This window comes from Oryctolagus cuniculus, chromosome 7 (assembly GCF_964237555.1).
Source record: "Oryctolagus cuniculus chromosome 7, mOryCun1.1, whole genome shotgun sequence".
In the NCBI taxonomy this organism is placed as follows: Eukaryota; Metazoa; Chordata; class Mammalia; order Lagomorpha; family Leporidae; genus Oryctolagus; species Oryctolagus cuniculus.
Genome location: NC_091438.1, coordinates 129705834 through 129719710, shown reverse-complemented (window position 1 = coordinate 129719710; position 13877 = coordinate 129705834). Strand labels below are relative to the sequence as shown.

Here is a 13877-nt window from a genome sequence, read left to right as displayed (position 1 = left end):
TGGACTGAGCCTAAAAGAGTGGGAAGATGGAGAAGGCAGGCAGGGCTCCGAGGAGGGGCACAGCTGTGAGCACAGGCAGGAGCGTCTTCCCAGAAGAGAAGGAAGTCATTCCAGAATTGAGGGCTGCTGGGAGTCTGAGCAGGTGCGCAGCGGTGGGGCTAGGGCCTGCTGTGGCCAGGCTCGCGGAACTGTATGATGAACAGGTTTCCTTGCCCCAGGTCTGATGACTGTGCATGGGGCGCACTGATGTGACCTGGGCAGGGGAGAGCGGAGAGAGGTGGCAGCAGTGCATGTGTGGTGCTGAGGGCCCTGATCTGTTGGTGTCCCCAGGATCCTACTTCTATACCCTGGACTGGCAGGAGGCCCGGGAGGGGCGGTTCCTGCTGCAGCTCCCAGATGTGCAGCCCAGATCGAGCGGCATCTACAGTGCCACCTACCTGGAAGCCAGCCCCCTGGGCAGCGCCTTCTTTCGGCTCATTGTGCGGGGTGAGGAGCAGAGGACGGAAGTCCTGGGCAGTCGGGGAGTCCTGTGGGTCGCCCGGATACCCCATGTCCCCAGAGCTACCCCATTCTTCAGCAGCGGGGGGCAGATGGGAGAAGGGCAACTGCTGAGGACACTTTCTGCCAGGCTGTGGGGCTGGGCGCTGGGGGCCAGGCTGTGCCAAGGACTGCCCAGGCTGCCTGCATGGAGGGGTCTGCCATGACCATGACGGCGAGTGTGTGTGCCCTCCTGGATTCACTGGTACCCGCTGTGAGCAAGGTGAGGAGGCAGGGAGCTAGGACCCAGGCAGGAGAGGGTGCCTAACCTGGAAAAGACCCTGGAGCCAATGGGATGGAGCGCGGGGCTGAGGGACCAACTCACCGGCATGCCTGCCTGTTTCTAGCCTGCAGAGAGGGCCGTTTTGGGCAGAGCTGCCAGGAGCAGTGCCCGGGCACATCAGGCTGCCGGGGCCTCACCTTCTGCCTCCCAGACCCCTATGGCTGCTCTTGTGGATCTGGCTGGAGAGGAAGCCAGTGCCAGGAAGGTATGGACCAACCCACCAATCCATGGCCGCACCCTAACTTGAACTTGTCCCTCTCACTCTGACTTACACACCGAGCCCCCCACAGTGCCCCGCTCACCCACCCGATGCCCACTCTGTCCCCAGCCTGCTGTACAGCCTGTGCCCCATCTGTGCCCCTTGACCACGCCCCCTCTAACCACCTCCTCTGTCCCCAGCCTGCGCCCCTGGTCATTTCGGGGCCGACTGCCGCCTCCAGTGTCAGTGCCAGAATGGTGGCACTTGTGATCGGTTCAGCGGCTGTGTCTGCCCCTCCGGGTGGCATGGAGTGCACTGCGAGAAGTCAGGTGCGAGCAGCAGGGTCTCCGGACCCCTTGAGACAAGCCAGCAGAGGAGACTGGCCTGCTTCTCTCCAGGAGCCGTCCCAGCCCCACTGCCACGGTGCTCACGGTCTGGCAGGTGCTCTCAGGACCAGCCACCAGACCGTGACTGGCAGCAGCATAGAGTGTATGGGAGCCCAGGGGAGGCTGGCCAGTCAGGGAAGTCTCCTGGGAGGAGGTGAGGTCTGAGATTGGATGTGAAAGCCCAGAGATACAGGGCTGGGGAGTGAGCACGGGCAACGCCCAAGGGCTTGAACAGCGGGACAGTGGAACAGGGAGACCAGAGGAGTGAAGAGGTCCAGTCCTGGGCCTCTGAATGCTGAAGGGTTTGCGCTTAGAAGGTGAGGGGCAGGAAGGAGTGGCCGGGCTTGTGTCTGCGAAAGACCCTTTTGTTGCTGGGTGGTGAGCAGAAGCAGGAGGCCCTGGGGAGAGGGGGTCTGCAGCCAGAGCCCCCCACAGGAGTCCTGACCTCCTGTTCTGACTGTGGGGATGGGGAGGCACCTGCTTGCGGGCATTAGTGTGGGATGGGGCGGTGGGGAGGGGGCTGGAGCAGTCCGTGGGACTTTGCTGGCTCTCAGGATTCAGTGACCAGGTAGACGGGGGCGCTTCTGCTGAGATGCCCAGCACGGGGGGAGGGGCACTTCGGTGATCGACTGCCTGCCCCAAGGCGGGGATGGGGGGGCAGCTCCAGAACGAGTGTCCTTTCCTTCCCAGACCGCATCCCCCAGATCCTCAATGTGGCCTCGGAGCTAGAGTTCAACCTAGACACCACGCCCCGGATCAACTGCGCAGCCGCAGGCAACCCCTTCCCGGTCCGGGGCAGCATGGAGCTGCGCAAGCCGGACGGCACCGTGCTGCTGGTCAGCCCTGGGCCCCCAAACCCGCCCCGCCCCCACCCACCAGTTCATAGCTGGTCTCTCGGGTCCCCAGCCACTCCCAGACTTCCCCCTGGCTCTGCCACTGGCCTGCCGGTGGCTCACGTGAGGTCAGGCTGATGGTGAGGGGCTGTCCCTGGGCCTCTGTCCCAGGCATCATCCCAGCAGACACACATGTCCCTGCCACGGGGTGCCCACTCGGCATTTGTCCCCTTCTCCTCTCTCTCCTAGTCCACCAAGGCCATTGTGGAGCCAGATAAGACCACTGCAGAGTTTGAGGTTCCCCGCCTGGCCCTTGGGGACAGTGGGCTCTGGGAGTGCCGCGTGTCCACATCTGGTGGCCAAGACAGCCGGCGCTTCAAGGTCAATGTCAAAGGTCAGTGATGTCCTCAGGCCGGGGAGCAGAGCAGGCCCTACCCACCCCACTCAGACAGGATCCTAGCAGGAAGGGAGGGCATCTAAGGTCATTGCCCAGCACCAGCCAAACAAGAGGGCTTGTGGGCAACTGGGGGTCCAGGCTGAGCAGAGCTGAGTCCCTTCTGGAAAGGACATCACATGTGCTAGAAACTGGGGACACTCTCCACCCTCACCCTCCCTTCTGCCGAGCCACGCCTTCCCCTCCACAACCCGCACACACGCACACACACACAAGTGTGCCTCTGGGGCGCTTCCTCCTGGCTCCAAGTCACCCCATGTGGGCACTCAGTGCTAGGACAGGGGGAGCTCATGGGACCGTGAAACTCAGAAGGTGACCTGCTTGGCTTCCCAAAGCTGACCGCTGCAGGGAGTCTGCCAGGTGAATGAGGAGGGAACGGCCAGGGCCCAGGCTCGCTCAGGCCAGGCGTGGTCACCCAGTCTAAGTACCCCATCACCTTCAGCAGCCCCGTCTTTCCCACCCGGGCTCCTGAGCCCCTCGCCCTCTGTATAAACCTTCCCTCTTCCCTGCCCCTTTCTCACGGCTGCATTCTGCTGCCCACCTCCTCAGCAGCCCTGTCCCACACCCACGCCTCCACATCTGCCTCCACCACCAGGCCCTGCCTCTGGCCTTTCTCTCCCTACTCCTCCCAAGCCAGGCTTTGGAGCTGGACAGCTTGGGTCTGACTCTTTAAAGATCGCTAGCTCTGTCGCTTTAAGCAAGTTTCTTAGCCTCTTTGGGTTTCTGTCTCCCATCGGCTGGAGTGTGAGTGCTTGCTTGAAAGGAGTGCTGTGGAGGTTAAATCAGACGATGCCTGGGAGCGGTTAGCCCCGTGCCCGATGCAGGGTGCTGCCCAGTGGGTGCTGGCCGGGATCATTAGTGTCATGTAAAGTGCCCTCTCCAGTCCCAAGGTTTCAGCTGCTCTCTGCAGCCAGGACCCCTCTCCTGGCCCAGGCCCACTTGGTGGGACCTCCCGGTGCAGATGTGGCCCTGAAGCCAGTGTGCAGGTTCACGGGAGTGTGACTGTATCCGGCCACCTCCTGGACATCGGGTCCACTGCACAGCCTTGGCACCAGGGGCTCCATGGGATCCAAGCTGTATCTCTGTCCTGACCCAAATCAGCACCCACCTGCTCCTGCCTGACCCCGTCCCCTGGCTCACAACCCTGCATCCTCTTTGGCCCCCCTTCCTTCCTTCTTTCCTTCCTTGTTCTTCGAAAGTCAGTCTGGCAAATATTTGGAAGAGGCAAGGGACATTCACTGATGCTGTAATCTGGAAAGGGAGAAGCTGAGGCCAGAGTAGAGACAGTGGCCATCAGGTGAAGACATTGGGCAGAAACACAAAGCTGTTTTGAAGCAAAATCGCCTGACTCGGGGTGACCTAGAGCCAACCCTGACTCGGCCTCCTGCTTGCTGCTGTGTGTCCTGAGGCAAGTTACTCAGGGTCTCTGAGTCTCCCTTTCTGCACTCAGGATGCAGGGGTTAGCGAGCCCTGGCTGAAAGGTGCCTGTGAAGCCTTGGGGCAGAGCAGGTGCTTCCTTGGCGCCTCTGTTTTTGTTGCTGTTCGGGAAGAGAGTGGTGAGGCGGGGAGGAGGAGAGAGAGGGCAAGGCTGGCACCTGCTGGCTCCTGCCTGGGCGGAGTCCTCGCCCCTCAACCCCTGTCTGGCCACGTCACTCCCTCACTCAGCATCTCATGGATATTCTCATGTCCTTCCTGACAAATCCCTGGGCGCCAAGCCATCCAGGGCCAGAGCTCTGCCTCACTGGGCCCTGGCCGCTCTGGTCATCTGGTGACGATGGGTCCCCAGGTCCAAATGAAGCCCCAGAGATGGCTGATGCCCAAAGCACAGACTTCCTCTGAGGACAGGGTGAGCCGTGTTGGGCGGGGCCTTACCCCGAGTCTCCTGGCAGTGCCCCCCGTGCCTCTGACTGCACCTCGGCTCCTGGCCAAGCACAGCCGCCAGCTGGTGGTCTCCCCGCTCGTCTCCTTCTCTGGCGACGGACCCATCTCCTCTGTCCGCCTACACTACCGGCCCCAGGACAGCACCATGGCCTGGTCCACCATCGTGGGTGAGTGGGCGGGGTCCTGGGCGGGACCCAGGTGCTGGGCAGCAGTGGGAGGGGCTGATGGGAGAATGGCGGCTTCAGGAAGGAGCTAGGACTGAATGGTGTGTGCTGCCCACTCCACCCCCAGTGGACCCCAGTGAGAACGTGACGCTAATGAACCTGCGGCCAAAGACAGGATACAGCGTCCGTGTGCAGCTGAGCAGGCCAGGCGAAGGGGGTGAGGGGGCCTGGGGCCCTCCCACCCTCATGACCACAGACTGCCCTGGTGAGAGGCCCCGAGTCATTCCTTCCCGGCCCCCAGGGGTTGCTGTCCTGTCCACTCAGGGTTGGCGAGTCTCTTCCACCCCCGGGGCCCCTGCCTTTCCCTTGGAGCTTGTCCCATCCCAGCCCCCAGGAGCCATCAGCAGTTCTGACCCCTGACCTCTGGCCCCAGAGCCCTTGCTGCAGCCGTGGCTGGATGCGTGGCATGTGGAGGGCCCTGACCGGCTGCGAGTGAGCTGGTCCTTACCCTCGGTGCCTGGGCCACTGGTGGGCGACGGTTTCCTGCTGCGCCTGTGGGACGTGGCGCGCGGCCAGGAGCGGCGGGAGAACGTCTCGTCCCCCCAGGCCCGCACTGCCGTCCTGACTGGACTCACGCCTGGTGCCCACTACCAGCTGGATGTGCGGCTCTACCACTGCACCCTCCTGGGCCCCGCTTCGCCCCTCGCACGCGTGCTTCTGCCCCCCAGCGGTATGCCCGGGGTGGACAGGGTGGCGGGCTGGGGACCGGGCCAGGACAGGGGACACAGGGGCATGGGAGGTTGCTGGAAACTGGGTGGACAGAGAAGACAGCACACACCCAGGGTATCAGGGAAGACGTGAGCCATGGAAAGCAGAAGACGGGTCACGCGGGGAGGTCATGGGTCATGGCAGGCCGTGGGGCTTGGGGAGTACAGAGCACATGGGGACGTGGGAAGGACTTGAGAGACAAGGGGAATAGGGAAAGCAGAAATTCCCAAGTGAAGGCAGCTTTGAGGGTGGGAGGGGCCTAGGAGGGGAAGAAAGAAGTTGGCAGGTGGCTCCCACGATAGGGTAGTACCCAGGGCAACGGACACAACTCGAATGAGCATGTCTGAGCCTGCTATGCAAAGCCTGGGCCTGTGTGAGCCCTACCTCCTCCCCCCTCCCCCCAGGGCCTCCAGCCCCCCGGCACCTGCAGGCCCAGGCCCTCTCGGACTCCGAGATCCAGCTTACGTGGCAGCGTCCGGAGGCTCCACCTGGGCCCATATCCAAGTACATCGTGGAGGTGCAGGTGGCTGGGGGCTCAGGAGACCCTCTGTGGATGGACGTGGACAGGCCCGAGGAGACCAACACCATCGTCCGCGGCCTCAATGCCAGCACGCGCTACCTCTTCCGCGTGCGGGCCAGCGTTCAGGGTCTCGGTGACTGGAGCAACATGGTGGAAGCATCTACCCTGGGCAATGGTGAGGGGCCAGGGCCCGCAGCCTCCCACAGTCCCTCCGCCTTACCCCCAGCCCGGGCTCCCCACGACAAGTGGCTCAGACTTGGTGCTGGGGCACTCATGTCCTGGTCCCTTCTCCCTGTGGCCCAAGTGAGCTCCCCGTGTCTTGGTGCTGAGGCTCCGGCCTGTCCCCCTCGGTGGGACCCCATGGCAGCCTCTGAGTTCCTCACCCAGGCCATCCGCCATCTGCCCCTCTCTTTGCATCCAGGGCTGCAGAGCGAGGGCCCCGTCCAGGAGAGCCGGGCGGCCGAGGAGGGCCTGGATCAGCAGCTGGTCCTGGCTGTGGTGGGCTCCGTGTCTGCCACCTGTCTCACCATCCTGGCCGCGCTCCTCGCCCTCGTGTGCATCCGCCGAAGCTGCCTGCAGCGAAGACGCACCTTCACCTACCAGTCGGGCTCGGTCAGTGTTTGTGCCCGCCCCCGGGCCCACGTCCCACCCTCACGTCCATGTGTTTACGCCTGCACACACACAAGAGCTTGTGTACTGTGTGCGTACATGTGTGCACATGCATGTGCTGGTCCCGGGTAGAAGACTGCGTTCAGGGGTGCAAAATATTTTCTCTAGAGCTGAGCTCAGCCCGGGAGCCCGCTTATATTCGTGAGGAGCTCTGTCGTATTCCCGGCTCAGCTTTGTTCGTATTTTACCAGGGCCAATCGCATGTCTGGGCGTTTGGACGTGGTCAGCTTAGAACTTGTCTCTCCCCTTCCCCACACCCTGCCTTCTCCTTCTTAGGGCCTCAGTGCAGGCTGCATAGTGACGTCACGGAGGGGTGCCTGGGGTTCCTGGCGGCCCTGTCCTTGCAGGCTCTGCCCACGTGGGAACCTGCCTCTTTATACACACATCTACACATGAGGTCCTCAGCCCTACGGCGGCCCCCTGCTCACCGGGTACTCCTGCTGTGCCCTCATGCCAGCTGCCACCCTGGCAATTCCCAGGCCTCCTTAGGGAGACTTAAGGACCTGGGGTGCAGCTGGCGCCAGGGCTCACTTGACTAATCCTCCGCCTGCAGCACTAGCACCCCGGGTTCTAGTCCTGGTTGGGGTGCCGGGTACTGGTCCTGGTTGCTCCTCTTCCAGTCCAGCTCTCTGCTGTGGCCCAGGAAGGCAGTGGAGGATGGCCCAAGTGCTTGAGTCCCTGCACCCACATGGGAGACCGGGAGGAGGTGCCCGGCTCCTGGCTTCGGATCGGCACAGCACCGGCCATAGCGGCCATTGGGGGAGTGAACCAATGGAAGGAAGACCTTTCTCTCTGTCTCTCTCTCTCACTGTCTGTAACTCTCTCACACACACTGTCTAACTCTGCCTGGCAAAAAAAAAAAAAAAAAAAAAAAAAAAAGGACCTGGGTGCTTCCCCTTCCCCGTGCCGTGCAGAGGGTGGCACATGCTGCGCCCTCAGGCCCTCATGCAGCCGCCTCTGAGAGGAGAAGCATGGACCACTGCCCCTCCAGGCTCCCTGGTCAGCCTGTGCGGTCTCTGTGCCCTGCAGTCCCGGCCCTCAGGCGGCTCACTGCAGCCGGCCAGCTGCACCTGCTCTGGTCCCGTCCTTCTGCAGGTCCTGTTGCCTCTGAGACCTTCTCCACTGTTGTCACTCGGGCCCTGAACTCTGCCCTTTGGTATTTAGAGCCCTGCTTTGGCATTTCAAAAAAAATCAACTCAAGCCTCTTCCTTCTCAAGGGCTGACCCTGTGATATAGAGCCTAGTATCGGGGTTCCTGCGGTGGCCCTCCCTCTCTGAGTCAGCGCACCCAGAAGGCATCACTGCTGTGCCGGGGGAGGGTCCCGGGGACACATGAGAGAAATTGGCCTCAGCGCGCATGTTATCACGGCATACACGTCGCCAACTAGGCAGAGTTCTCATCACAGGCAGCTCCCAGGGACCTCCTGAAAGTGTTCGCTTGCATTCAGTTGTTTTTCCCCATCATTCCATCTTCCATGAACTTTCTGAACTTACACTCGTATATCAAGACCTGTCCCTGACACGTGTGTCTGCACACAGACACGTGTGTGCTGTGTACAAGCACATGTGTGCATCCCCTGGCAGGCACCCAGGTGCACGTGCGTGTGTGTGCCCGTGCTGTGCACCTCCCTGGCCACACGGGCAGGGTGCCGGCCCGAGAGCACACGTGTGCGCGTCCAGCTGCCTGCCCTTCCTGTCCTCAGCCCTGGCCCATCGAGCTGAGCCTCGGTTCGCTTAGGAGGCCCCCGCACCGGGCCTGCTTCAACCCTTCTTGCGTTCCCGTGTGGGTGGCCTCCTTGGCCCCGCTCAGCTCTTTTTTCTTCCTGCCATGAGCCTTGCCCAGGCCAGCCCCCTCCTCTCCTGCTGTTTGCGATGGTCTTGCTTTCTGGCTTCAGAGCTCAGCTGGACGTCCAGTGGGCGCACAGGGGCCCAGAGTGCACAGAAGAAAGCAGCCCCTCCACCAGCTCCGTTGCTCAGGGCTTCACCTGGCGTAGCTGCTCCACGAGTGGACCCTTGTGTCCTCTCCAGACCCTCTCCAGTCCCTCTCTCTGGGACCAGAAAACCATGTCGTGACATTACACAGCTCATTCCAGTTCGTTTCTGCTTTTAATGTTACAAGTGGCATCTGTCCAGCAACTCACAATGCAGCTTCTAGCAACTTCCTCCGCAAGCCCTCCTTCTGCATTCCAGACACCAGGGTTCTTGGCCTCTTCCTCCAAGTTTCTCTTCTTGGACATCTGTCCTCCCAGTGGCCCACCCGTAGCCCCATCACCTATGATTGTCCCAGGATAGTCCTGTCTTCTGTGTGTCTATCCCTGGCTGACCAGGTCCCTGCCCACTTTTGCGTAGCCAAGAGAACTCTCTATGTATGCTTTATGTCCCCAGTGTGGACCACCTGCCCCTTTGTCCCATTCTCTGAAGGGCGAGGAGACCATCCTGCAGTTCAGCTCGGGGACCTTGACACTGACCCGGCGGCCAAAGCAGCAGCCTGAGCCTCTGAGCTATCCGGTGCTGGAGTGGGAGGACATCACCTTTGAGGACCTCATCGGGGAGGGGAACTTCGGCCAGGTCATCCGGGCCATGATCAAGAAGGACGGGCTCAAGATGAACGCAGCCATCAAGATGCTGAAAGGTCCCCGGGAGTGATCCCTGGCCCCAGCCCTGACCCTCTCCCTCTAGCACTTGCCCCCCTCCCCCGGCCCATGCCCTTCCTCCTGAGTTCTGTCTGACAAAGGTGACACGGATTCTCTGCCCAGAGTATGCCTCTGAAAATGACCATCGTGACTTTGCGGGGGAACTGGAAGTTCTGTGCAAACTGGGGCATCACCCCAACATCATCAACCTCCTAGGGGCCTGCGAGAACCGAGGTGAGCCCCCTCCTCCCAAACCCTTGGTGTCAGCCTCCGGGAGCTGTGGCTACTGTGCATCCGGCTGCCCTCTAGCTAAGCACCAGGTCTCTGATCGCCTCACCCCCCGCCCAGGCTACTTGTACATCGCTATTGAATACGCCCCCTACGGGAACCTGCTCGACTTCCTGCGGAAGAGCCGCGTGCTGGAGACAGACCCCGCTTTTGCCCGAGAGCACGGCACCGCCTCCACCCTCAGCTCCCGGCAGCTGCTGCGCTTCGCCAGTGACGCTGCCAATGGCATGCAGTACCTGAGTGAGAAGCAGGTGTGCGTGGGCCGAGGTGGGGGGGAGGGAAGGCCCTGGGCTGCCTCCGCGAAACAGAGTCAGCAGGCTCTGCTGGGTGAGGGGGCTGAGGAGGAGTGAGGTCAGAGCTGTGGTCCCTGGCCCGGGGGGCTGGGGGTCTGCAAGCACAGAGAGGTCTGAGGGCTGTTGCTTTGCCAGTGCCCCAGAGCCTCCAGGTGGAGGTGTCCAGGCAGCAGTTGCGGATGTCAGCCGGAGACAAGGGGAGGGAGTGGGTGAGGCCCACCCGCGAGGATGGGGAAGGAGGAGCCTGGGCCTGGGTGGGAGAGAAGGAGTTTTAAAGATAGCCACGCTGCCACACTTTTGTTTGTTTTAAACATTTATTTATTTATTTATTTGAAAGGCAGAGTTACAGAGAGAAGGAGAGACAGAGAGACAGAGAGAGATCTTCCATCTGCTGGTTCACTCACCAAATGGCCACATCAGCCAGGGCTGGGCCAGGCTGAAGCCAGGAGCTTGGAACTGCATCTGGGTCTCCTATGTGGGTGCAGGGGCCCAAGCCTTCAGGCCAGCCGCCACTGCTTTCCCAGGTGCATCGGCAGAGAGCTGGAGGGGACGTGGAGCAGCCAGGTGTTGCAGGTGGCGGCTTAACCAGCCACACCACAGCGTCAGCCCTGATAGCCACGCTTTGGGTATTTAAAGGCAGAGAGGAAGGGGCCAGTGCAGAGGGAGGGGGTGCTGGAGAGAGAAGAGGGGTCTCTGAAGAAGGTGGAGAGAAACCGGAACTCAGAACCGGCTCACCTGGGTGCCTTCGTCCAGGAGGGGACGAGGAGGAGAGGCTGGGGAGAGAGGGACAGGGAGTGTGCAGTGTGGAAGAAAGATTCAGCCTGACGCGACCCTGGCCTGGGCTCCGGCTGCGAGGGGATGAGAGCCAGCCTCGTGCTCTCTCAGAGAGGAGGAGAGGACAGCCATGGGCTCCAGGGCGCCCTTGAAGACCAGTGACGGGGCCCGACCGGGTGGCGGTGCAGCCGTCCTGGGCCTCCCCTGACTGCTGACCTCGCCTGCAGTTCATCCACAGGGACCTGGCTGCGCGGAACGTGCTGGTCGGGGAGAACTTGGCCTCCAAGATCGCAGACTTCGGCCTTTCTCGGGGGGAGGAGGTTTATGTGAAGAAGACAATGGTAAGCCCACTTAACCCTCCCCTTCAGGCCCCACCCCAGCCGCCGAACCTCCAAACAGCCCCTTCCTCCACCCCGGACCCCTCAAACCCATTCTCTCCCAGGGGCGTCTCCCCGTGCGCTGGATGGCCATCGAGTCTCTGAACTACAGCGTCTACACCACCAAGAGTGACGTGTGAGTGTGCAGGTGGGAAGGGGCACAGGGCTTGGCCCCCAGGCACCACATGGGCACAACCAGACACGTCTCTCTGTAGCCTAAGCCAGGACCGACTCAGATGCCCCTAGGAGTGTCCCGGCTGTGACACAGGAGTCTCAAGTGTGCCTTAGCAAATCAGCGGGAAGGTGGGGGTTAGCTGGAAGGAAGCTTGTTTCTAGGGTGGGATTGGGGTAGGCGTGCAGGCTTGGGTTTGTGTAAAAGACAGGGGGTGCCTCGGAGTGGTTGGGGAATGACGATGGTACTCCTGGGCCAATGGAGTGCTGTCTGCTTCCTCTCCAAAGGGCAAGGTCATGTCCACCTGCAGATCTTACCAGAGTGTGAACCCCAAGATGCCCTCCCTGAGCTCCCCACCCCGAGAGGACTTCTCTCTGGAGATCTCCATCCCGGTCTGAGCCTGACCTGTGCCACCCTGCAGCCCTGACTCCTGAGCTGCCCTGCCCTCTGCCCCGAGCCCTGTGCCCTGGCCTGCCCGGCTCACTGTCTACCACACTGACCACCACAAACCCACCTCCCGCTTCTGCCCGAGACTCCCGAGATGCCCTCTCTGCACTAAAGCTTCCGACCCTGGTCTGGGCCTAGTATGCAGAGGTGGCTACGGTGTGAGATGCAATTAAGAGCAAGTTTTGGAGTGAGGCTGCTTGGATTTGAGTCCTTGCCCTCCACGCACTAGCTGTGAGTCCTTGGGCAAGCTAGCTAAGCTCTCAGTGCCTCAGTGTTCACATCTGTGAAAAGGGGATGATAGCAGAGCCTGTGTCTGAGGGCTGGTGTGACGGTCCAATGAAGCAACACTGCATGATCAGTCCCTGGACCACAGTTAGTGCTCAGCAGAGGTGCTGGCTGTAATGTGGTTGACCCAGGGGTCTGGAGGACCCTCAGGGAGCAGAGACACCTGCTGGCCGGAGCAGACACATGCAGGGTCTGGGAGGGGCTGTGCATCTTGGGCAGGTAGAGACTAAATGCCAGGCCCCAGGACCTAGAGGGTAACAAGTGTGTCCTTGCCTTTCCAGCTGGTCCTTTGGGGTCCTCCTCTGGGAGATCGTGAGCCTCGGTGAGTCCCCGACCCCTGTCCCCAGAGCGGCCCCTACCCCCAAGGGGCCCGGGGCTGAAACAGGGCTGTCCCCTCCCGCAGGAGGCACCCCCTACTGCGGCATGACCTGTGCCGAGCTCTACGAGAAGCTGCCTCAGGGCTACCGCATGGAGCAGCCCCGGAACTGTGACGACGAAGTGTGAGTGCCCCGAGCCCGCCCGCCTGCCCTCCTCTGGGATGAGCGGGCTCCGCGTCCACCGCCCCAGCAGGCCCCGGTCTCCGTCTCATTCACGCCTGCCCCGCTCCACGCACAGGTACGAGCTGATGCGGCAGTGCTGGCGGGACCGTCCCTACGAGCGGCCCCCCTTTGCCCAGATCGCGCTGCAGCTGGGCCGCATGCTGGAAGCCAGGAAGGTGAGGGGGCCGGGGCTCCTGGGTGTCACCCTCAATCCCTCAGCTGCAGCCATTGCCACCTCTGGGCAGTGCCCCTGGCTGCTGCCCCCTCTCCGGCCCTCACCACGGTGGGCACTGGGCCCATCTAAACTCTTCCCCGAGCCCCTGGTCCCCGACTGCGAGGAGGCCCTCAGCCCACTCGCCTCTGGGACACCCCGCCTGGCACAGAGCCCGAGCAGAAGGCATGAGCAGGGCACCGAGTGGATGGATGAGCAGATGAGTGGCACAGTAATCGTGTGGTGCAGGAGTGTGATTAGTGATCGATGACCCGATAATCATATGAATCAATACGCAATTCAGTCACCGGCTGAATTATCACACAAATACAAGGGCAGAAATACAGCAGAGTGAGTATGAGAAAAGAGTTCTTAAAGGAATTAACTAATGATTAAGTAAGTAGCTCTTTAAGAATGAAGGATTGTTGAAATACTCATACAAATGAGTGAATCATCAAAAACAGCCTGGTGAATGAGTGGGTGTGTAAGCAGATGATTAGTTCACCTGGTTAGCGTGGGAAAAAACCCATCTAACAGTGATGTCAAGGCCCTCTGTCTCAGCTGGGACCCAGCCTCGGCCTGTCGTCCTCAGTGCTCTGGGCTGGTCCTCGGCCACAGGGACATCCCGAGGTGCCAGAACCATTCAGAATCTGTCCAAATGCCCCAACCCCACAAAAGTCCAGGGGCTCGAGGCCGGAGGCGCCTCTCCCCCGGACTCTAGCGAAGCTTGCTCTGTCCCCAGGCCTACGTGAACATGTCACTGTTTGAGAACTTCACTTATGCGGGCATCGATGCCACAGCTGAGGAGGCCTGAGTGGCCACCCTGCCGGAACCTGGCTCTGCTGGCCAGAGCAGACGCTGGCGGCCGCGCTGACTTCTGAGCCCGTTGTCTCCGCCCTGCGCGCCGTCAAGGGATATTTTTTAACTTAAGGGAGAAAAGAGGGGATCCAGGGATGGGGTGGGGTGGGCTTAGGGGAATTGGGTCCCTATCCTTTCCATTCCTCATCCTGCTGCTACCCACATGCAGCCCCTACGTCGGCTCCTGCACCCAAGCCAGCCTTCGCCAGCCTTCTCCTCCCCACCCCCATCCACTGATGAGCCCTCCTCGGCTAGCCCTTGCTCCGTGCCCTGTGTTCAGAAAAAATAAATGCTCCGAGAAGCTCCA

General features: G+C 61.5%; 1 protein-coding gene across 4 annotated transcripts in view; it reads left to right on the top strand.

The window, feature by feature from the left end:
* The window catches only part of TIE1 (tyrosine kinase with immunoglobulin like and EGF like domains 1), a 25959-nt gene extending 12082 nt beyond the window's left edge, over positions 1-13877 (top strand). For 2 of the 4 annotated variants that reach the window (XM_051856602.2, XM_008265418.4), the window contains 20 exons: positions 331-486; positions 629-760; positions 885-1025; positions 1220-1348; positions 2096-2241; positions 2488-2632; positions 4582-4740; positions 4865-5002; positions 5171-5467; positions 5910-6200; positions 6447-6637; positions 9115-9325; positions 9450-9560; positions 9675-9865; positions 10909-11022; positions 11124-11194; positions 12244-12284; positions 12366-12462; positions 12578-12677; positions 13455-13877. In XM_051856602.2, coding sequence (XP_051712562.2) covers positions 331-486; positions 629-760; positions 885-1025; positions 1220-1348; positions 2096-2241; positions 2488-2632; positions 4582-4740; positions 4865-5002; positions 5171-5467; positions 5910-6200; positions 6447-6637; positions 9115-9325; positions 9450-9560; positions 9675-9865; positions 10909-11022; positions 11124-11194; positions 12244-12284; positions 12366-12462; positions 12578-12677; positions 13455-13526 — 2933 coding nt within the window. In that variant the 3' untranslated portion in view covers positions 13527-13877. Of the gene's footprint in view, positions 1-330; positions 487-628; positions 761-884; positions 1026-1219; positions 1349-2095; positions 2242-2487; positions 2633-4581; positions 4741-4864; positions 5003-5170; positions 5468-5909; positions 6201-6446; positions 6638-9114; positions 9326-9449; positions 9561-9674; positions 9866-10908; positions 11023-11123; positions 11207-12243; positions 12285-12365; positions 12463-12577; positions 12678-13454 lie in introns of all 4 variants that reach the window. The other 2 variants (XR_011390175.1, XM_070076990.1) reach the window with 2 other exon arrangements.